Below are 21917 nucleotides of genomic sequence, written 5' to 3' on the forward strand. Positions count from 1 at the left end.
AATATTACCTTTCCTGCACATTAACCCGATATTCACTCAGTCAATTTATCAAAAATCACCTAGCTTGAGGTGTTCAATCATTATCTATGGAGATTGTTCAACTTGGGATTTTTTTTTTTTAAATGGCCCTAGCTCTAAAATCAGCTCATCAGCGAAGGGGCTCCGTGTTTCAAAACCTCTACTGTCCAAATACTGTGTACATGTTTAGTGTCATACTCCACATAAACATCAATTTTTCCAACATGTCTTCACCCCGTGGATCCTTTCCACCTTCACATCATACTCACCAAATATACTAGCCCACCACCCCTGGATCACCTTGCACTCAATATTTGGAGATTTCCACCACCCCCCTACTTCTTCTCTACCAGGGCTTTCCATCACTCCTTCACACCTTTAGATGTCTCTACTTAAATGATTCAGCCTTGGACAGGTCGCCCCCTCATATATTCAGACAGATCCACTGGCTCTCCTCCTTTATATTTCTTTTTTTAAATCAGGAAGAAGTTTATTGAGCATAAAAAGCATGTTAACAAACAAGAGGTTGACTTACCTAAGGCAAATAGACTGTGCACTTTTGCAAGTGCAGTTGCTTCAGAGCTTAGTAAAAGCTTCACTCTACAAAGAACACCCAATCACATGCAAATAAAATGAAAAAAAAACATAATTTTTGCTTGCAGGTAATTGGAAGATGGAAGTCCGCAGAGCTCACCCTCATTTCCTAACCTCCGGAGCAACCGCACCTGCAAAAGTGCACAGTCTATTTGCCTTTAGTAAATCAAACCCAGAGTTGTAGGGAACTAGGCAAAGGGGACTAGAGGTGTCAAGCACAAGGATGTCATTAGTCCACCAGGGGAAGAGGAGTATATACTAATAGTGATGGTTCACCATCAATCCAATCAAATTCACCAGTTGAAATTTTAGAGTCTAAGAGATAGAAACAAATGCAGTACACTTATTTTATGAATGCATCTTAAAGCCAGAGATGTGGTACTATGATGCAGCAACTGATATAAGTATTTAAAAATTAGAAACCACAGACATGGCAGGGCAGCCATCAGCAGACTCAGCAAGACAGAGAGGGCTAATTCCAGCAACCAAGTTCAGGATGTGTATTCTGCACTAGACATGTGCAGAGTAAAATATTTCGTTTCAGAATTTCGTTTTCGTCTGAAAACTTAATTTATTTAGTTACTCCCGAAATTCGTTTTTATTTATTTCGTTTTTCGTTCAAAAATTGCATTCGTCCGAAAATCCACATGAATTACGGTCGAATCTGTCTTGGAAGGCTTATGGTGTCTGTCGAATGTATAAAGAAGATTCGACGGAGCTAACTATATAGCATACTTTAGAACCCTATTAAAGTCTATGGGACTCCAACGTTCAAAATCTAAAGTGCTAATTTTAAAGGCTAATTTGCAAGTTACTGTCCTAAAAAGTGTTTGGGGACCCGGGTCCTGCCCCAGGGGACATGTATCAATGCAAAAAAAAGTTTTAAAAACGGCCGTTTTTTCGGGAGCAGTGATTTTAATAATGATTAAAGTGAAACAATAAAAGTGTAATATTCCTTTAAATTTCGTAGGGGGGGGTTGTCTATAGTATGCCTGTGAAGGGGCGCATGTTTCCCGTGCTTAGAATTGTCCCTGCACAAAGTGTCATTTATGCAGGAAAAAAAGTCCTTTAAAATCACTCGCAGCTATAATGAATTGTCGGCTCCCGTAATACAGAGAACACTCATTGAAAGTCATTGATAAAAAAATAAATAAATAAAAAAAAAAAAAAAAAAAAAGCGTGGGGGTCCCCCAAATTCAATTACCAGGCCCTTCAGGTCTGGTATGGATATTAAGGAGAACCCTGCCTCAAATTTAAGAAAAAATTTGACGTGGGGTTCCCCCTAAATATCCATAACCAGACCCTTCAGGTCTGGTATGGATATTAAGGGGAACCCCGCGTCAAATTAAAAAAAAAATTGACGTGGGGTTCCCCCTAAAAATCCATACCAGACCCTTTATCCGAGCACGCAACCTGGCAGGCCGCAGGAAAAGAGGGGGGGACGAGAAAGCGGCCCCCCCTCCCTCCTGAACCGTACCAGGCCACATGCCCTCAACATTGGGAGGATGCTTTGGGGGTCCGTGACCCCTCAAAGCACCTTGTCCCCATGTTGATGAGGACAAGGGCCTCATCCCCACAACCCTGGCCGGTGGTTGTGGAGGTCTGCGGGCGGGGGGCTTATCAGAATCTGGAAGCCCCCTTTAACAAGGGGACCCCCAGATCCCGGCCCCCCCCCTGTTTGAAATGGTAAGGGGGTACAAAAGTACCCCTACCATTTCACAAAGAAAGTGTAAAAAATGTTTAAATAAAACAAACACACTTTTTAAAAATTCCTTTATTAAAAATAAAAAAAGATTCCAGCGGCGGTAATCCACTCTTGCTATCCAGCGACGGACGGTCAGCTCTCCATCGATGTCTAATGTCATCCAGCGCAGCGCAGCATCCTTCTTCTGTCTCCTCCACGGAGACACTGGAGGCATTCCGGCGCTGACGTTTCTTATATACGGAGGGCGGGGCCACCCGTCACCTGACCCCGCCCCCCTCTGACGCAAGGGGAAACCCGGGGTTCCCTGTGACGTATGGGTGACCCCGCCCCCCTCTGATGTAACGGAAACCTGCCTGTGTTACATCAGAGGGGTGCGGGTCACCCCTACGTCACAGGGAACCCCGGGTTTCCCCTTGCGTCAGAGGGGGGCGGGGTCAGGTGACGGGTGGCCCCGCCCACCCTATATAAGAAACGTCAAGCCGCCGGAATGTCTGTAGTGTCTCCTCCACGGAGACAGAAGAAGGATGCTGCGCTGCGCTGGATGACATTAGACATCGATGGAGAGCTGACCGTCCGTCGCTGGATAGCAAGAGTGGATTACCGCCGCTGGAATCTTTTTTTTATTTTTAATAAAGGAATTTTTCAAAAGTGTGTTTGTTTTATTTAACCATTTTTTACACTTTCTTTGTGAAATGGTAGGGGTACTTTTGTACCCCCTTACCATTTCAAACAGGGGGGGGGCCGGGATCTGGGGGTCCCCTTGTTAAAGGGGGCTTCCAGATTCTGATAAGCCCCCCGCCCGCAGACCTCCACAACCACTGGCCAGGGTTGTGGGGATGAGGCCCTTGTCCTCATCAACATGGGGACAAGGTGCTTTGAGGGGTCACGGACCCCCAAAGCATCCTCCCAATGTTGAGGGCATGTGGCCTGGTACGGTTCAGGAGGGAGGGGGGGCCGCTCTCTCGTCCCCCCCTCTTTTCCTGCGGCCTGCCAGGTTGCGTGCTCGGATAAAGGGTCTGGTATGGATTTTTAGGGGGAACCCCATGTCAAATTTTTTTTTAATTTGATGCGGGGTTCCCCTTAATATCCATACCAGACCTGAAGGGTCTGGTTATGGATATTTAGGGGGAACCCCACGTCAAATTTTTTCTTAAATTTGAGGCAGGGTTCCCCTTAATATCCATACCAGACCTGAAGGGCCTGGAAATTGAATTTGGGGGACCCCCACGCTTTTTTTTTTATTTATTTATTTATTTTTTTATCAATGACTTTCAATGAGTGTTCTCTGTATTACGGGAGCCGACAATTCATTATAGCTGCGAGTGATTTTAAAGGACTTTTTTTCCTGCATAAATGACACTTTGTGCAGGGACAATTCTAAGCACGGGAAACATGCGCCCCTTCACAGGCATACTATAGACAACCCCCCCCTACGAAATTTAAAGGAATATTACACTTTTATTGTTTCACTTTAATCATTATTAAAATCACTGCTCCCGAAAAAACGGCCGTTTTTAAAACTTTTTTTTGCATTGATACCTGTCCCCTGGGGCAGGACCCGGGTCCCCAAACACTTTTTAGGACAGTAACTTGCAGAATCTTTTCTCTCTGTCAAATCTTTTTTCTCTGTCGAATATTTTCTCTATATAATCTTGGACTAATAGAGGTAAGGTTAAGCACATTCGACCACAGGTTCTATAGACAGATTGTTATCGTCAGAGTCATGTCGAATCTCCTATTCTATATCGAACTGTTGTAACAATGAAAACGAAAATAAAGCATTTATTTATGTCGGATCTTTCGTTTTTCGGATTTTGTGCTTTCGTTATCGTTTGTCAAAACGAAAACGAAAATAGCTGAAATTCGGACGAAAATGCATTCGGACGAAAACGAATGCACATGTCTATTCTGCACAGGGGACATGTGCATCATAGGCATGCGAGATGAAGGGTTAAAGATGCAGGCTGTCCACACATTGCAGGAGTCCCAACATGTCTGCTGAATAGCCAGAGGCATCAGGTAGCCAGAGAGGCTGTAGAAATCTTAAAGAGTGCTCAACTAAACTAGACCAGCAAAGTTGCGACCCCATATTGCATAGTTGCCAACATTGCAAAAAAAAATTCGGGACACTTTTTTGGCAGCGGGCGGAGCCGTGGTATAATTAGGGGGTGGGGCATGCGTTTGTAGGTGTGGCATAGAAAAAGGAAAAATGTGGCGCGCGCCGCGGCGAAAAATGGGCGTGGTTTACGGGAAAAAATGGGGGCGTGGCTTACATGGGGCGTGGCTCAAACGGGTGTGGTTAGAGTCTGAGGTCAATGCGGGATGGAGAGGGAAAGGAGGGGGATGGAGAGAGGGAAAGGAGGGGGATGGAGAGAGGGAAAGGGGAGAGGGTAAGGAGGGACAGCAGCCCCCCGATCCAACACCACAATAGCAATATGCGTTTTCCAGAGTTTGACAATCAGCAGATAAAGATACTCCAAATACCTGGTGTTGGCGCTTCAATCATCCCGGCGCCATGATTGTTATGGTGTCAGGATGATTGAAGCGCATTATTTCTATTATTACATTGTAATATGAAATGAAATCATTCCACTCACCATAATGCAGAATCAGTGGGAGCCCTGAGCGTGTCACTAGCCACGTTGCCTGCCATCAGATGCCATCAGGTGTCCCAAGCGGAGTCTGTCCTTACATCAGGTGCCCCATCAGAGGTACCTTCCTCACATCTGTGTCCATCAGCGGAGCCCCTCCTTACATCTGGTGTCCCTCTGACATCCACAGACCACCCCCCCTCATCCTGCACAGACCACCCCCCCCCACATCCTGCACAGACCTGCCCCCACATACTCCACAGACCGGCCCTCACATCTCCAGACTGGCCCCCGACATACCACTGGCCCCCAACATCCACAGACTGGCCCCCCACATCCACAGACTAGCCCCCCACATCCACAGACTAGCCCCCCGACATCCACAGACTGGCCCCCAACATCCACAGACTGGCCCCCCACATCCACAGACTGGCCCCCGACATCCACAGACTGGCCCCCCACATCCACAGACTGGCCCCCCACATCCACAGACTGGCCCCCGACATACCACTGGCCCCCACATTCACAGACTGGTCCCCCACATTCAGAGACTGGCCCCCCACATTCAGAGACTGGCCCCCCACATTCTCAGACTGGCCACATACCATGACTGTCACTGGCCCCCGACATCCGACTGGCCCCCAACATCCGACTGGCCCCCGCCCCGACATCCACATCTCCAGACTGGCCACCAACATCCACAGACTGGCCCCCCACATCCACAGACTGGCCCCCCACATCCACAGACTGGCCCCCGACATCCACAGACTGGCCCCCACATTCACAGACTGGTCCCCACATTCAGAGACTGGCCCCCCACATTCAGAGACTGGTCCTCCACATTCTCAGACTGGCCACATACCATGACTGTCACTGGCCCCCGACATCCGACTGACTGGCCCCCGACATCCGACTAGCCCCCGACATCCGACTGGCCCCCGACATCCGACTGGCATCCGACTAGCCCCCGACATACACATTCATACTGGCCGCTGTTGCCGCATGCACATAACTGTGGCGCCGCCCATCGCCCTTCACTGACACAAACACACACTAGCAGCGGGGGTGGGCGGCGCCACAGGTGTAGGCCAACTTCTGGTCTTCTTAAAAATGGTGGCCGGCGGCAAAAAAACTGGAAATTCAATTTCCCGTGACAAACCGAATTTCGCGGGACATTTCCCGGGACAAAATTAATTCAGGACAAATGTCCTAATGGCGGGAATGTCCCGCGAAATTCGGGACAGTTGGCAACTATGATATTGTGCATGGAGTTACCAGCCAGGTAAAATGATCTGAGGCGGAAGAGGTTGAGGAGCCAAAGCTGCTTGTTCCCTCCGGGTACGACAGAGCTACCATGGTGAGAAGTATTTCAGGGAGCCAATTACTGAAAATATGTGAGAAAATATAGCAACAATGACAATACTTCAAATTGCATTGTACAGGAGACTAAACAGTACGTAAACTGGAACAATGAGGCATCCACAGAAGCAGGTACCCGTGCACAACTAAAATGGTGAAAGCCAAAACCCCAGATCTTAAAAGTAGAAAGAGTGAAGGTAGAAGATCTGGTGTGGGTAACTGTCAACACGCAAACCCCGCTAATAACTACAGGGCATAGACTACAGAGCTCAAAAATAAAGCACATGGCAGCATAAGTAAAATTATGGAGAACACAGCAGCAGGAAGGCAGAGTATAGAGATCAGTCTCAGGTGGGAGATGGAGGGTGACTCTCTGCCGCCAGCAGTTAAGTCCTAGCCAGGGGCATGCATAACTGAGACTGTCAGCAGATCAATGCAAACAAGGCACCAAAGACAGGAAACACAGTAGGACAGTTGTCAGATTGAGTGAGGAGCCCTGAGGAGCAAGAGATGAGAGGAAGCATGAGCTGGCAGCAGATTCCTGATGTTAGTATAGTGCACTCAGCTCTGAGAGAGGAAGGGAAACAGACAGGTATGCTGGCCATACACTGGTAGATTTTCAGACAAGAATATTGATATGAAAATTCTTTGTACATTCAATAAATGGCCGAATGCGTTAGAGACGTTCACTTTCTTTTTGCCATTCAATTTTAAAATGCATGCGCTTTCTGAATGAAAACCACATACACATTCCAAAAATTTGTTCAATTGAGAAAAGTTTTACAATTTAATCCATCAAATTTTCCTATCACTGTGGACAAAAACAAACATTGATTTGACCCCACTATTGATTAGAAATTTGAAAAAACTTTCATAAAACTAAAATTTTGGAATAAAAAGCTATATGTGTACAGTGCCTTGAAAAAGTATTCACACCCCTTGAAATTTTCCAAATTTTGTCATGTTACAACCAAAAACATAAATGTATTTCATTGGGATTTTATGTGATAGACCAACACAAAGTGGCAAATAATTGTGACATGGAGGGAAAATGATAAATGTTTTTTAACATTTTTTATAAATACATATCTGAAAAGTGTGGCGTGCATTTGTATTCAGCCCCCCTGAGTCAATGCTTTGTAGAACCACCTTTCACTGCAATTACAGCTGCAAGTCTTTTTTTGAGGATGTCTCTACCAGCTTTGCATATCTAGAGAGTGAAATCTTTGCCCATTCTTCTTTGAAAAATAACTCAAGCTGTCAGATTGGATGGAGAGCGTCTGTGAACAGCAATTTTCAATTCTTGCCACAGATTCTCAGTTGGATTCAGGTCTGGACATTGACTGGGCCATTCTAACAACTACATCTGCTTTGGTCTAAACCATTCCATTGTAGATCTGTCTGTATGTTTAGGGTTGTTGTCCTGCTGGAAGGTGAACCTCTGCCCCAGTCTCAAGTCTTTTGCAGACTCTAACAGGTTTTCTTCTAAGATTGCCCTGTATTTGGCTCCATCCATGCTCCTATCATCTCTGACCAGCTTCCCTGTCCCTGCTGAAGAAAAGCATCCACACAACATGAGGCTGCCGCCACCATGTTTCACAGTGGGGATGGGGTGTTCAGGGTAATGTGCAGCGTTAGTTTTCTACCACACATAGCATTTTACTTTTAGGTCAAAAAGTAAAATGTTTGTCTCATCTGACCGAAGCACCTTCTTCCACAAGTTTTGCTGTGTCCCCAACATGGCTTCTGGCAAACTGCCAACAGGACTTCTTATGGATTTCCTTCAACAATGGCTTTTTTCTTGCCACTCTTCCATAAAGGCCAGATTTGTAGAGTGCATGACTAATAGTTGGGCTGTGGACAGATTCTCCCACCTGAGGTGTGGATCTCTGCAGCTCATCTAGAGTTACCATGGGCCTCTTGGCTGCTTCTCTGATTAATGCTTTCCTTGCCTGGCTTGTCAGTTTAGGTGGACGGCCATGTCTTGGTAGGTTTGCAGTTGTGCCATACTCTTTCCATTTTTGGATGATGGATTGAACACTTGAACAGTGTTCCATGAGATGTTCAAAGCTTTGGATATTATTTTATAACCTAACTCTGCTTTAAATGTCTCCACAACTTTATTCCTGACCTGTCTGGTGCTTTCCTTGGCCTTCATGATGCTGTTTATTCACTAAGGTTCTCTAACAAACCTCTGAGGGCTTCACAGAACAGCTGAATTTATACTGATAATAAATTACACACAGGTGGACTCTATTTACTAATTGGGTGACTTCTAAAGGCAATTGGTTCCACTAGATTTTAGTTAGAGGTGTCAGAGTAAAGGGGGGCTGAATACAAATGCACACCACACTTTTCAGATATTTATCTGTAAAAAAAAAAATTAAAATCATTTATCATTTTCCTTCCACTTCACAATTATGTGCCACTTTGTGTTGGTTTATCACATAAAATCCCAATAAAATAAGTTTACATTTTTGGTTGTAACATGACAAAAATTTGGAAAATTTCAAGGGGTATGAATACTTTTTCAAGGCACTGTATGGCCAGCATTACTCATGGTCAATGGGTAAGTAGATAGTTTTGCAAACCTGGAGTCAGAGTTTGTGTTCCCTGGGCAGAGGAGAGCATGGAGGCTCCCGAAGCTAACCGAACCTGGAGCATCATCTGCGCTGTGGCAGTCCTGCAGTGACCAGATGGGAATTGTTCTCCTCAGGGATATCCAGCTAGTTGGATATGTTGATAGTTTTGAATAAATGGATTTTTGTATCATATCACAGAGAGGTACTGTGGATACAAAATGGATAGAAAGTGCCGCGTCCTAGAAATTGATTGAAATTAAAGAAAAAGGGGACTTTGGACTTTTTAGGCACAGGAACAGAGAAATTTTATACAAAAATATTTATTAAAGAAACATATAAAAATATACAATTCCTTTAAAATCTCACAATTGATTGAACCATATAACTACAAGGAGACTTGGAAGATACAATGTCGTCATTCCATAATGCATAGCAAGAGTCCACGAGTATGGTTGAAGGACAGAAGAACAGTAAAATAATGTGCAAAAAATGAGCCAACTTGATTTTTTGAATAACATTATTTTACTGTTCTTCTGTCCTCCAACCATACTCTCGAACTCTTGCTACATTATGGAATGACGTCATTGTATCTTCCAAGTCTCCTTGTAGTTACTGTATGTTTTTTTTACAGTAGCAGTAATATTGAGTACATGTATATACATCAATTGTGGGATTTTAAAGGAATTGTATATTTTTATACGTTTCTTTGATAAATATTTTTATATAAAATTTCTCTGTTACTGTGCCTAAAAAGTCCAAAGTCCCCTTTTTCTTTAATTTCAATGTTGATAGTTTCGGCACCCAGGAAATTGAAAAGTGCAGGCAACTGGTCACTGAATGTAATTGAAAGATGGTAAATTACTTTACTATTAAAATGTTGAAGGGATGTCCCCACCTGTAAAGTGTTCCATGGGCTCAGATGTGGTTTAGGAGGGGTTTCAACCCCCTTATGGTGAGAGTGACCCTAGAGAGATCAGGCAAAAGGATAACTTGAGCTCCATCAAACCCCAGGCACGCTGCGGCATGTTTTTCTTGATAGAAAAAAGTGCGTGCTGCACAGCACATCACAAGGGCATGAGAAGGAATTACTTCTGGGACCAGCCGCCCTGTGCACTCTGTCCAACTCAATGAGTAGCTTTAGGGAGATCACTGAATCATATGTTTCTCCTTCAGTGGTTTTTTCTACTTTAGTCTTAGCCATACATAGGCAACAGCCTGCTGGTACTGAACCTGTGTGCTCTCCTCAACATCTAGTTGGGAGAAGAACTGTGCCAAGGTAGTAGGCACATTTTCCACTGTGATCGCCATTGCCCGAAACCTGCTGCTTGAGAAAGTCCACTCCTGTTTTCAGGGCTTAGTTAATCTCCATTACCCAGGTGTCCAAGTTGTCTTTAGTGGGGAAAGGACCAAAGTAGAGAAAGTAGCTCTGGGACAACCAGCACTGGGACTACTCCCTACTATTGTGTATCTACTGACTGTTGCAGGGAAGAGGATTGGCCAGGTATTATTAGGTATAGGTGAGAGAGACCTCTGGTTATGGTGTGGGCGAGCTGTGGGACTTTTAGATGCAGGTGCTACAAGATCCCTTCATTGCTTAGAGGCTCAGTTAGGAAGCAGAAGAATTTCAGCCAAGGAAGCCGCCATTTTGCCCTCTGTTTGACCTTCAATTGCCAACATGCTGCATGTGTGATCAGTTATGACACCACCCATTTGGTGGTTTGACAGTTTGATGACAGCACAACCAATGTGACTGTTACATTCCCACAGAACTTTGTGAAAAAGGGGTCTGGAGGAAGCTTTATGTTTTCTGTGTTTGGGCATAGAGGAGTGTACCCTGAGTAAACAGTTGTAAACAGGTAAAAAGCCCGGCCGGCTCGAAGATTAGCTCAGCTGTGTCTGCTCCTCTCTATAGTCCCTACACACCTCCTACAGTTTTTTAAAGTGAAAATTAATCCTTCTAGTATAAAAACTGTGTGCAAACAGTTTCAGCACCATGGAGAGCACTAGTAGATTCACAGATACTGTGCATGTGAGATGTGGCGTCTATTTGCCAGCAGCTCCACTCAACTATTGTAAATCTTAAGAATAACTTACTTGACTATCAAATGTTCACCAGGCGAATTGCCCAGTAAATCTTCGATTGATATACCCTTTGGAATCTTAGTAAGATCAAAAAGTAAAGGAATACAATAAAGCAATAATGAATAAGAGCATTCTTCTTCCCCCAGCAGACTGCAGTAAGGCTAAGTCAGTGGTCATCAACCCTGTCCTCAGGGCCCACTAACAGGCCAGGTTTTATGTATTACCTCGGGGAGTTGCATACTAGAATACTGCAATCACAGAGCAGCAAATTATATCACCTGTCATGTATTTCAGTTATCTTGCAAACCTGGCCTGTTAGTGGGCCCTGAGGACAGGGTTGATGACCACTGGGCTAAGTGACATCTGAAGTCAAATGGACTGGAAGCCAGGAGTATTTTTTTTTTTTGCTTTTTTTCCCTAACAATTTTGTATTGTGAGTTTGGGGACTATCAGGTAGCCAATAAAGTACTATTGGAATTTATATGCAGAATCCTAAATTAGTGTCTATTGTGATGGGGGGGGGGGGGTGAAGGGTTAAGTGTAGGAATCGATAATAATGATAAATAATATTACCATAGTATCTAATATAAATGGACTCTAGTTATTATTGAATGAGGTGTTGGCAAAATAGAACATTAGTTCAGAATTCCAAATAAAAGCACTTACTTCTAGGACTGTGCTCTTTCATGTGCAGCAGCTCTCCTAGGATTGTCTTGGAATCCTCCGAAGGCTGTGCAGTTTATAGGGTCCAAGAGGTGTGGCTCCTTGCAAGCCTTCTGGACCAGGGCTTCACCTTGAGGTGGTGGGAACGGTGTGTGGAGATTTTTGGACCAATTTTTTTTAAACAATTTATGGCTATAGGATAGAGTTCCATTTCCTGAGCGGTAATTATCAATTTACTAATATATCACATGCACAAACACTCACAGAATATGAGGTATTGAACATATGCATGTTTTGATATATCATTGATATATCTTTTTAGAGTAAAAAAAACCCTGAAGAAGACTATGGCCAAATAATTCGAAATGCGTTGGGGTGTTTGTGTGGATATCAGTCTTGATAGTTGTATTGTGTAATAATTGACAGCTGTAATGGAACATGACTATACACACCTGTAGCCAGAACTCATATTTTAAATTCTATTCACATTCTTGTACTAATTTTGTCCAATAAAGATTTTACAATATTCTAAACTATATAAACTTTCTTGATTAGAATAAATAGCTGCTAAAAGAAAAAACCTTGGGGTGAATCCTTCCATTTTTTCAATTATTTGGGGTGTGCAGCCCTTCAGACTCTCCGATATGTGCTTTTCTATTCTATGCCTCTTAAATTCTTGTCCTTTCTCTCTATAAAAAAATTGTGTACATTTAAAATGATGCAGATTATGTCCAGATCATCCAAACCTGTCTCCTCCACTAGCTTTTATTGTTAATATTGTTTGTTGGGTTTGTTTTCTTGGCTTATAATTGTTTTTATATGTTCCTGAAATATTTTAAATATATTCTAGCTGTTGTCCTTAACATCACTCCGTTAAATAATTCTATCTGGCCCTCTAAAGCTCACCAAATATGAATGCATTCTATGCATTAAGATAAAAAGCCTTCTGTGTGCAGCAGCCACTTCAGCCCAACTAATTCTGCCCTCAGCTGTCCGGGACTCCCCGCATCATTGGCTGAGACAGCAGCATGACGCCATTGGCTCCCTTGCTGGCAATCAAACTCAGTCAACCAATGAGTAAATAAAGGGGGTGGGGGGGCACAGATCCATGTCTGAATAGACACACGGAGCTGTGACTCGGCTTGGGTACCCCCATAGCAAGCTGCTTGCTTTGAGGGCACTCAACAGGAGGTAGAGGCCAAAAGCATCAAAGAGGGACCAGAGAAGTGGAGTATCTGGGATGCTCTGTGAAAATCCACTGCACAAAGCAGGTAAATATAACATGTTTGTTATTTTTATGTAAAAAAAAAAACAGGTTTTACAATCACTTTAAGTAAAGTCAGAATTCTTAAGCCCTGATGAAGAGAGGATTGTGTTTGGCCCCCAAAATGTATTGGATTGATTCTGCTATGAATCAATTTTATCATAAAACTACCTTGGACTCTGGACATGTGTTTAGTGGTAAATAGTGTGAAAGAAGAAGTTGCAGTCATGTTTAATAATACATTTCAGAAGATACAGACAACATTTTTATTGGTCCTAAGAAGGCTGATTGTAAGACATCTGCATATGCTTGGATGCCGAAGGTGTTTATGATACATGGCATCACCACTGCTTCTTGTACTTACAGAGTAATGAGGCAGAGAGCAGCACTGATGTTATCACTTCAGCACCACTCTCTGCATCATTAGGAACAGCTTGCCATTAGGATTCGTGTGACAAGCATGAAGACCTCTGAAAAAGGTGAGCATATACAAAAAAGAGGAAATATAAACAAGAATTATAGTAGAAGCCCTCCAGGGCACATGGGAGGCACTATGAAGGTGGAGGAGCAAGAAGTCCAGAGTTGGGCATTGTTTATTTAGCATACAGTATTTGTATTGTTAGCCATGAATGTCTAGCTTTAACAAAATGTGTCTACTCTTTCCTATATTTACTAGGACTGATTCAATTTCATGGGCCCAGTGTATTCAGCAGTGACAGCAAAGTAAATCTTTCTTCGGTTTCCAACATTACCCACGTAGAACATGGAGTTAGTGCAATGATTAAGGCACATGGTTTGTAATAATGTTATTTTATTTTTCATGTCTTCTTTCCCATGAGTTATAATGTTTACATATTTTTTCAAGTACTAGTGTAAATTAAAATTTAAAGCAGACTATGCAGTAAAATTCAAGGTTACGCTTATATTTTAAGGGCTCCCACCCCCTTTACAAATTACCTAATGTTAGTAGTACCAAAATTGACTTTTAAAGAAAAAGTTTTATGCCCACCATGCCTAGGCAAGGACCACATCACGTTCCTTCCAGCTTCATCCTAGGCAATGTAGAGCAGCAGAAATATCAGGAAAAGATGCTTTTGCAATGGATTGTATTCTCACAAGATTGTGCTTGATTTAACATTAGGTGATCTTTTTAAAGGAGAAGAGGTCCAGGTATTTTATGTGAACCTTGAATTCAAGTTCTGCTTTAATGCTACAAATATTCTCAGAAAGCTCTACTGATTAATTAACAGAGCATCTAGGCATCAAGGTACTGTATATCAAGAGCTTTTAACTCATGCAGGCTTCTGCATTAGAGTGAAAGCATTAGATAAAGGGTGCTCAAATCACAGATATATCACTGCTGGTTACTAGGCATCTGTGCATGAATTGAAAACACTGTACTATTCTATTTAGCAGCATAGTGATCTTTTTTGTAGAGGATTAATTATGTAGGCCAATAGACCACAAATATCTAAGCATTTATGAGCTATAAAGGTAACAAAAATGTTGAATTTAATATCTAACATATATAACATATTATAAAATTTTTTATATTAGTTTATGTAGAATATATATACCGTAGTCAAAATTACTCTATTGCCCAGAACATTGTATTTTTTCTGTTCCTTAACTATTGAAATTAATTACTCTGATATATTGAAATTTCAGTCAAGATAATACCTTATGCTTGGGGTGGTAAGGACATAAGTTATCAAAAAAGGGTTTATTTTCCTCTAGGTCCCGACTCTCAAGGTGGTCTTGGACTTATACATCTAATGCTATATTATCAAGCTGCCCAACTAGCCCCACTGTCCACTGTATTATCTCATAGGGAGAAACCGGATTAGATTGCAATGGATATACTGTACACCCCTATACAGTGCCTTGCGAAAGTATTCGGCCCCCTTGAACTTTTCAACCTTTTGCCACATTTCAGGCTTCAAACATAAAGATATAACATTTTTATTTTTTGTGAAGAATCACCAACAAGTGGGACACAATTGTGAAGTGGAACGAAATCTATTGGATTTTTGAAACTTTTTTACCTAATAAAAAAATGAAAAGTGGGGCGTGCAAAATTATTCGGCCCCTTTACTTTCAGTGCAGAAAACTCACTCCAGAAGTTCAGCGAGGATCTCTGAATGATCCAATGTTGTCCTAAATGACTGATGGTGATAAATAGAATCCACCTGTGTGTAATCAAGTCTCTGTATAAATGCACCTGCTCTGTGATAGTCTCAGGGTTCTGTTGAAAGTGCAGAGAGCATCATGAAGACCAAGGAACACACCAGGCAGGTCCGTAATACTGTTGTGGAGAAGTTTAAAGCCAGATTTGGATACAAAAAGATTTCCCAAGCTTTAAACATCCCAAGGAGCACTGTGCAAGCAATCATTTTGAAATGGAAGGAGTATCAGACCACTGCAAATCTACCAAGACCTGGCCGTCCCTCTAAACTTTCACCTCAGACAAGGAGAAGACTGAACAGAGATGCAGCCAAGAGGCCCATGATCACTCTGAATGAACTGCAGAGAACTACAGCTGAGGTGGGAGAGTACACTGCACAAATCTGGCCTTTATGGAAGAGTGGCAAGAAGAAAGCCATTTCTCAAAGATATCCATAAAAAATCTTGTCTAAAGTTTGCCACAAGCCACCTGGGAGACACACCAAACATGTGGAAGAAGGTGATCTGGTCAGATGAAACCAAAATCGAACTTTTTGCCCACAATGCAAAACGATATGTTTGGCGTAAAAGCAACACAGCTCATCACCCTCAACACACCATCCCCACTGTCAAACATGGTGGTGGCAGCATCATGGTTTGGGCCTGCTTTTATTCAGCAGGGACAGGGAGGATGGTTAAAATTGAGGGGAAGATGGATGCAGCCAAATACAGGACCATTCTGGATGAGCTGTTGGAGTCTGCAAAAGACCTGAAACTGGGACGGAGATTTATCTTCCAACAAGACAATGATCCCAAACATACAGCAAAATCTACAAAGGAATGGTTCACAAATAAACATATCCAGGTGTTAGAATGGCCAAGTCAAAGTCCAGACCTGAATCCAATCGAGAATCTGTGGAAAGAGCTGAAAACTGCTGTTCATAAACGCTCTCCATCCAACCTCACTGAGCTCGAGCTGTTTTTCAAGGAAGAATGGGCAAGAATTTCAGTCTCTCGATGTGCAAAACTGATAGAGACATACCCCAAGCGACTTGCAGCTGTAATCGCACCAAAAGGTGGCTTTACAATGTATTAACGCAAGAGTGCCAAATCATTTTGCACGCCCCACTTTTCATTTTTTTATTAGTTAAAAAAGTTTCAAAAATCCAATAGATTTCGTTCCACTTCACAATTTTGTCCCACTTGTTGGTGATTCTTCACAAAAAAAAAAAATTCTATATCTTTATGTTTGAAGCCTGAAATGTGGCAAAAGGTTGAAAAGTTCAAGGGGACCGAATACTTTCGTAAGGCACTGTACATTAGAAAATCTAAAATGGAAACCTGTGAACACAGGCCACTTATACTTGTCTCAACACTTTCCAAATTACTAACTGTTTAACAATCTCATGTTCTGCCCTGGTCTTGACCACAAAGCTTTTCATTGGTGGTTAAAGTGCTATATAGAACAAGTCATTACTTTACCCCTAAAGGACCTTTCACGATACAACATTGTCAAGATAAATTGTAAATGTCTCCATCTGAAATGCTTTGCTTTTACCAAATTTCATTTTTTTTTACAATTGTTATGGCTGAATCATGCTGCAGTCCTGAGAATCACACTCTATGAAAATGGTGCATACAGGACTTGGGTCATAATTATTTATAATTTACAGGCTTTTGCTTGATAGTCCAAATAAGTTATCCTATAAAATGGAGTGGAAAAGAGATCTGCAATTTGAAAAAGATTGGATTACTGACATAGATGTCACTGCTCCTCTTTTAAGGGAATTCTAAATGTTTAGGTACGAGATGGTACAGGGTTCCCTATCACCTTTCAAAACTATACCTGAATTCTTACCCTCTCTATTTTTGGGGATGAAAACTTCAATGCACCATGTACCAAATATGGTGGGAGTGTCTTAGACTTAGGGACTTCAAGAACAGGATTTTTGCTTTGCTGAGATGGACCACTGGAATTTTGATACAGCAATCCTCTCAGATTGCTCTTCTGAACAAACCAATTGATAACATTCCTTGCAACTTACAAAGACTGAACTTAATTTGCTTAGCAGCTAAATTGATCATGGAAGAAAGCCCCAGTCTCCTTGTCTCAAGGAGACTTTCTCAAAAAGCTTTCTGGATAACAGCTCATGAAATTATACTAGCAAGCAATTTGAAAAGATCTAGGGCACTTGGGCCCAATATATGCACATTGCTTTATGGCCATACTAGGCACTACAACTGGATGCTATTAAAGGCTTCTGTTTCTTTTATATCTGTTTTTTTTTTTTTGCTTCTGATTTCCTTTTCTTTATTTTTCTTCTTTATCCCCTTAAAATGTGATGCTGTGCAGAACATTTTGGATGTTAAGAACTGTTATCGCTAAGGACATCATGTTGTTCTTTTAAATGTTCAATGACATATTATTAGCGTAAATCTATGATTGTGTACCGTCAATGTATTATAATTTCCCGATGCTTACCTGGACTTTTCATACCCTGGATTGTATTTCTGAACTTCTTCAAAAATAATTAAATCCATTTTCTACAGATTGCAAGCATTTGTTCAGTATATAACTATTAACTGCTAGTATTGGTTATAGGTGCTCTTATGCTCATTGCCTGGATGACCACAGGAAGTCTAGGAATGGGTCTTGCCCGATATTTCAAAGTTGTGGCACAAAAACCGGTGTTTGGCAAAGCCCTTTGGTTCCAGGTAAACACAAGAGACCAATTTCTATTTTTTTTTTTTTTAATACAGGGTTATATTTAGAACAGGTATGTGAAACAAGTTAAATAAATAGGAAAGAACCCTTACGAAATATTCACACCTTTATTTTTTTGGCCATTATACAGGTGAGCTAAGGGTAGATCAGAGCCAGCTGCTGAAATAAAAAAATATCTTCAAGCTCCAAGTAGGCTTTTAAAGCTTGCATTTGAGCAGTATAGGAGGCACTTCTCTGGATGAGATCCCCAGCTTGTAGCATCACTAGGGATCTGTCTCTGTATTAAAAACTCCTCTACTGCATCCGGAATGGGGCTAAAGCTTCCAGAGAAGGCAGGTGTCCTTTCAGGTATACTATGACAGGCAATGACGTGCCATGATTATGGTCACCTGATACTGAACAGGCTCTGTTGCACAGGTACACAGTAGGGACAGTTTGATTTTACCATGAGAATAGGGGGCCAAGCAGGCAACTTATCCAGCCTCATTGACCATGTTATAATAGGGCTTAAAAAAATACATAAAGACAAAAATGACACCAGAAATAAAAACAACAGATTGAGGGATATAACATCATGTGCATACATATATTTAAAAAAAAATGTTTTTTGATAGTTGTCTGTTAAGATTATTAGGTTAAACACTGTAAAACACACTATGAAGGGCATACTCATAAAGCAGTTAATGTGATATTCAACATACTGTGTGATGTACAACTTCTGTACTGTGTTTTATAATGAATGCCCCCATTGGCCTCATTTACATTTGTGCTTGGGAGGCGGTAAAAAAATTCGGCTGAGCAATGTTTTTACCTGCCCCCTCAACTGCTCCCTCTTAACCTGCAAAGGCAGCAGATGTGGGTGTTCACATGCCGCAGCCACAAAAAAAATGTTTTATCCGTTGTCGCATTACCAACTGCCAAACGTGACTCATTCAGCTAAATGAGGCTGCGGTGCAGTGTTGTGGGTTTTTATGGATTAAAACTGGAAGTGAGGAGGCAACATAACACCTCCACCTGTAAAACACTCTTTGAAGAGTGATAATTATACAATATCTATCATACTATGTGATATTTGTGTTCTTAGATGTCACAACAATAGTAAAGATGCTCTGTAGAAACCCGAAAGAAAATGTATTGTGTGGATAAAATGTAAAAGCCAGAACAAAAACATGTTAATTTTTTTTTATTTTGCAGGGTCATCAAGCTCTCATGGCTGTGACAGTGGTTGCAACAATAGTTGCCTTTATCCTGTCATTTGTGCATGTAAAGGGATGGGCCAATGTAAGTGCAAAATGTATGAATGTTCTTCCTCTCTGTCAATGTAATTTTGCAGCCTGCTCAGAAAAGCTGAAAACCATTGCAAGCCAACACTTTTTAAGCTTAGGACAGAACATAAGAGGATAGTAACTTCTGTCAGGTTTTTGCTGCTGTGTCCTAGTGAGGAAATGGCACCTTATTTCCTGTTCCCTGTCACTGGGACCTCTCCAACTGAGACCCAAACAGGAACAAAATAATTTTTTTAGCATACTGGGGAGAGTCAGAATGTCATAGTTGTTTGTATTCCCACAAGGAAGATTTCCTCTCACTTTTTAGAGACCAGCAAAAATGTAACATACTGCAGAACATTTTGAAAGACGTTCTAACCCTCTCCCACTCCCAAAATATTATATTGGCTTATAGAGGGGCTTTAAGCAGCTATACTGTTTGCTTGATAGACAGTCACGAGTGAGAGAATCTACAAATCCATATAAACGATGTAGCCGAACATTTTTGGACAACTAACCACCACACCTACATAAGGAACAAGGTTCAGGTTCGCTACTACAATGAGATTGAGGTGAATCCTGTGTTTTAAAGGCAGGCCATATATGATGTGATTTTCTTTCCTGCAACCATGGGTTGCGGGAAAAAAAAAATCACTTGATTCACTTATAGACAGTCAGTGTTGATGGGGGAATCACTCCCGTGGAGCTATTTTGTTCTTCTGGGGAAGGTTTATGGGGAGCCTTCCCTGCCTGTGATTATTACTAGAGTCTATAACCACTGGCAATAATTGGATGCTAGAAATCCAATATGTTGGTTGTACCAAAATCGATCCATGGATTTATCTTGGGTACAATCAGCCTGCCCAAACATGCATCGAATCTAAGTCAGTCCCTTTGCTGCACTGGCCAAGATTCAAACCATCTATGGCTGGCTTATAGTTGCGATCTCAGAGATTTTATAGTGAAATTCACTAGACCTTATTCTTTGTATCCATAATGTACTGCTTGGCCTTTGAACGTAGGTCAAAGGTCAAGCAGATGGCTTAGAAAGGCCAGTTATAAGACATCTCCTATCATGTCATTTTTATGGCTGCCATGTTGCCCTCAAAGTTACATTTAAAGGATCCTCTGATAGTATCCTATAGTAAAAGCTCAAAATAGCATTGCACTAAAAATTTCCCATAGTTTTTCTTTCTTAATTTAAGATCTTCTAAAACAAATTCTCAAGCACAGCAGCTGTATACAGTTGTAGATCGATGAAGGAACTGAGATGCCTAAATACATTTTAACAATGTTAAGAAATTAACTTATATTATACATAAAAACAATTTTCCAATAAGTAGAAACACAAATGCCATTTTGTTGACAAGCAAATATGTTTCCTGTTATTCTATATAAATTTCCTGACAGCCCCATCCATCTGATTGACAGCAGCAATGGTTTTCATGTTTTCAATTACAATTTTTTTATTATTATTATTAATAATATTTAGTGTTAACAAGTTTATAAACTCCATTTTTAAAAGTAAAGAAAAACTGCCTCTTATACCAAATGCACTACATTTGCCACAGAGACATAGTTTTTCTACTTTTTTTGTAATCTTATATAAGATTTTTTGATTTCCTTTCTTTAGGATGCCAGCACGCATGCCATTATTGGATGTATTGTAATGGGCCTGACATTTGTCCAACCATTTGTTGCTTTCTTCCGACCATCGCCTCAAAGCAGCAAGTGAGTAATCTCTGGCCATTTACCAAAAAAAAAAAAATGAACTCTTTAGTCCAGTGTGCACCATTTAAAAATCATTACATGAATTTTAAAGCCCAATTTTTTTTACATTTTCTACTGAACAATCAGCATCTTTAGGTTCATGGAATAATAGTTTTATCCTTGGTTTATTGCTTTTGACATAATAGTATCTCGCAGGAAAATATAAAACACTGGGCACAATTCACTAAGCCAAAAAATAACACAAAACAGTGTAGTTCACAAAGAAACTTGCCTTAAAATGTTGCATGCGCTATCTTTCCAAACTATGCCTTAAATACTGCATGAAACCATGTGGTAAGTTATTGCAAGCATCTGATATGATGCTTTTTCAATAAAGTGTAAGGCCCCTTTTAAACTGTCTGACCATTCAGGTCTGCCTGTCAGTTTTGTCAGTGGACCTGAACGGGGGCGCTCCATGCTAGTCTATGGAGCAATGGATGTCAGTGGTGACATGTCCGCTGACATACGACCCACTCCAATCCACTAAAAAAATCAGAAGGATGGCCCTACATTCGCATCCGTCCCTAACAGAGCGGATCGGGTGAGATCCGATGAAAACGAACATGCTGTCCGTTTTTGTCCCATCTCTCCATAGCAAGCAGCGGTGTTTGACAAGCTCCTCCCCGCTCAGTGAGCAGAGAGGGACCTGTCATCCGCTGGCTCAGCGGAGATCTCCCACTGAGCTGACGGACTCTGGCGGACTCAGTGGCAGCGGATCCACCTGGTGTGAGTGAGGCCTAAGGCAGCCAGCAACTTAGTCATGGTTGGTATGGCTTGGCTTCTCTGTGTTGAGGGCTCGAGGTACCCTATGATTTGGGTATAAAGCTCCATAATAAGTTGATAGTGTTTGGATGTCTTGAATAACCTAAAATGGTTGGATAAGTTGAACTTCTACAGGGTATCAGCAACCATAAATTGATCCAGCAGTGTGCGCTCCTTAAAGCTTTTTTCCTTTAAAAGGACCACTTGAGATTGATCTGCTCCTCCTCCTCTTCTGCATTGCTTTACATTTCAGAATACTGGATTCAAAGGGCTCCATCATCTTTGCTATGTCGTCTGCCAGCCTCCAGAAACCATTCCTCACTAACACCTGCTCCAGCTTGCACTTTCCCACCTATTTTTTAAACCAATCACTG

The 21917-nt window shown here is 41.7% G+C and overlaps 1 protein-coding gene across 3 annotated transcripts in view; it reads left to right on the forward strand.

Moving 5' to 3' along the window:
* Positions 1 to 21917, forward strand: part of LOC143928280 (putative ferric-chelate reductase 1) — a 147717-nt gene that overhangs the window by 105035 nt on the left and 20765 nt on the right. For all 3 annotated transcript variants that reach the window (XM_077453066.1, XM_077453068.1, XM_077453067.1), the window contains 4 exons: positions 13535 to 13651; positions 17624 to 17736; positions 18941 to 19027; positions 20645 to 20742. In XM_077453066.1, the coding sequence (XP_077309192.1) occupies positions 13535 to 13651; positions 17624 to 17736; positions 18941 to 19027; positions 20645 to 20742 (415 nt within the window). The remainder of the gene's footprint in view (positions 1 to 13534; positions 13652 to 17623; positions 17737 to 18940; positions 19028 to 20644; positions 20743 to 21917) is intronic.

The sequence above is a fragment of the Lithobates pipiens genome, unplaced genomic scaffold (genome assembly GCF_037356315.1).
Source record: "Lithobates pipiens isolate NorthernLeopardFrog02 unplaced genomic scaffold, aLitPip1_a1.2 Scaffold_23, whole genome shotgun sequence".
NCBI lineage: Eukaryota > Metazoa > Chordata > Amphibia > Anura > Ranidae > Lithobates > Lithobates pipiens.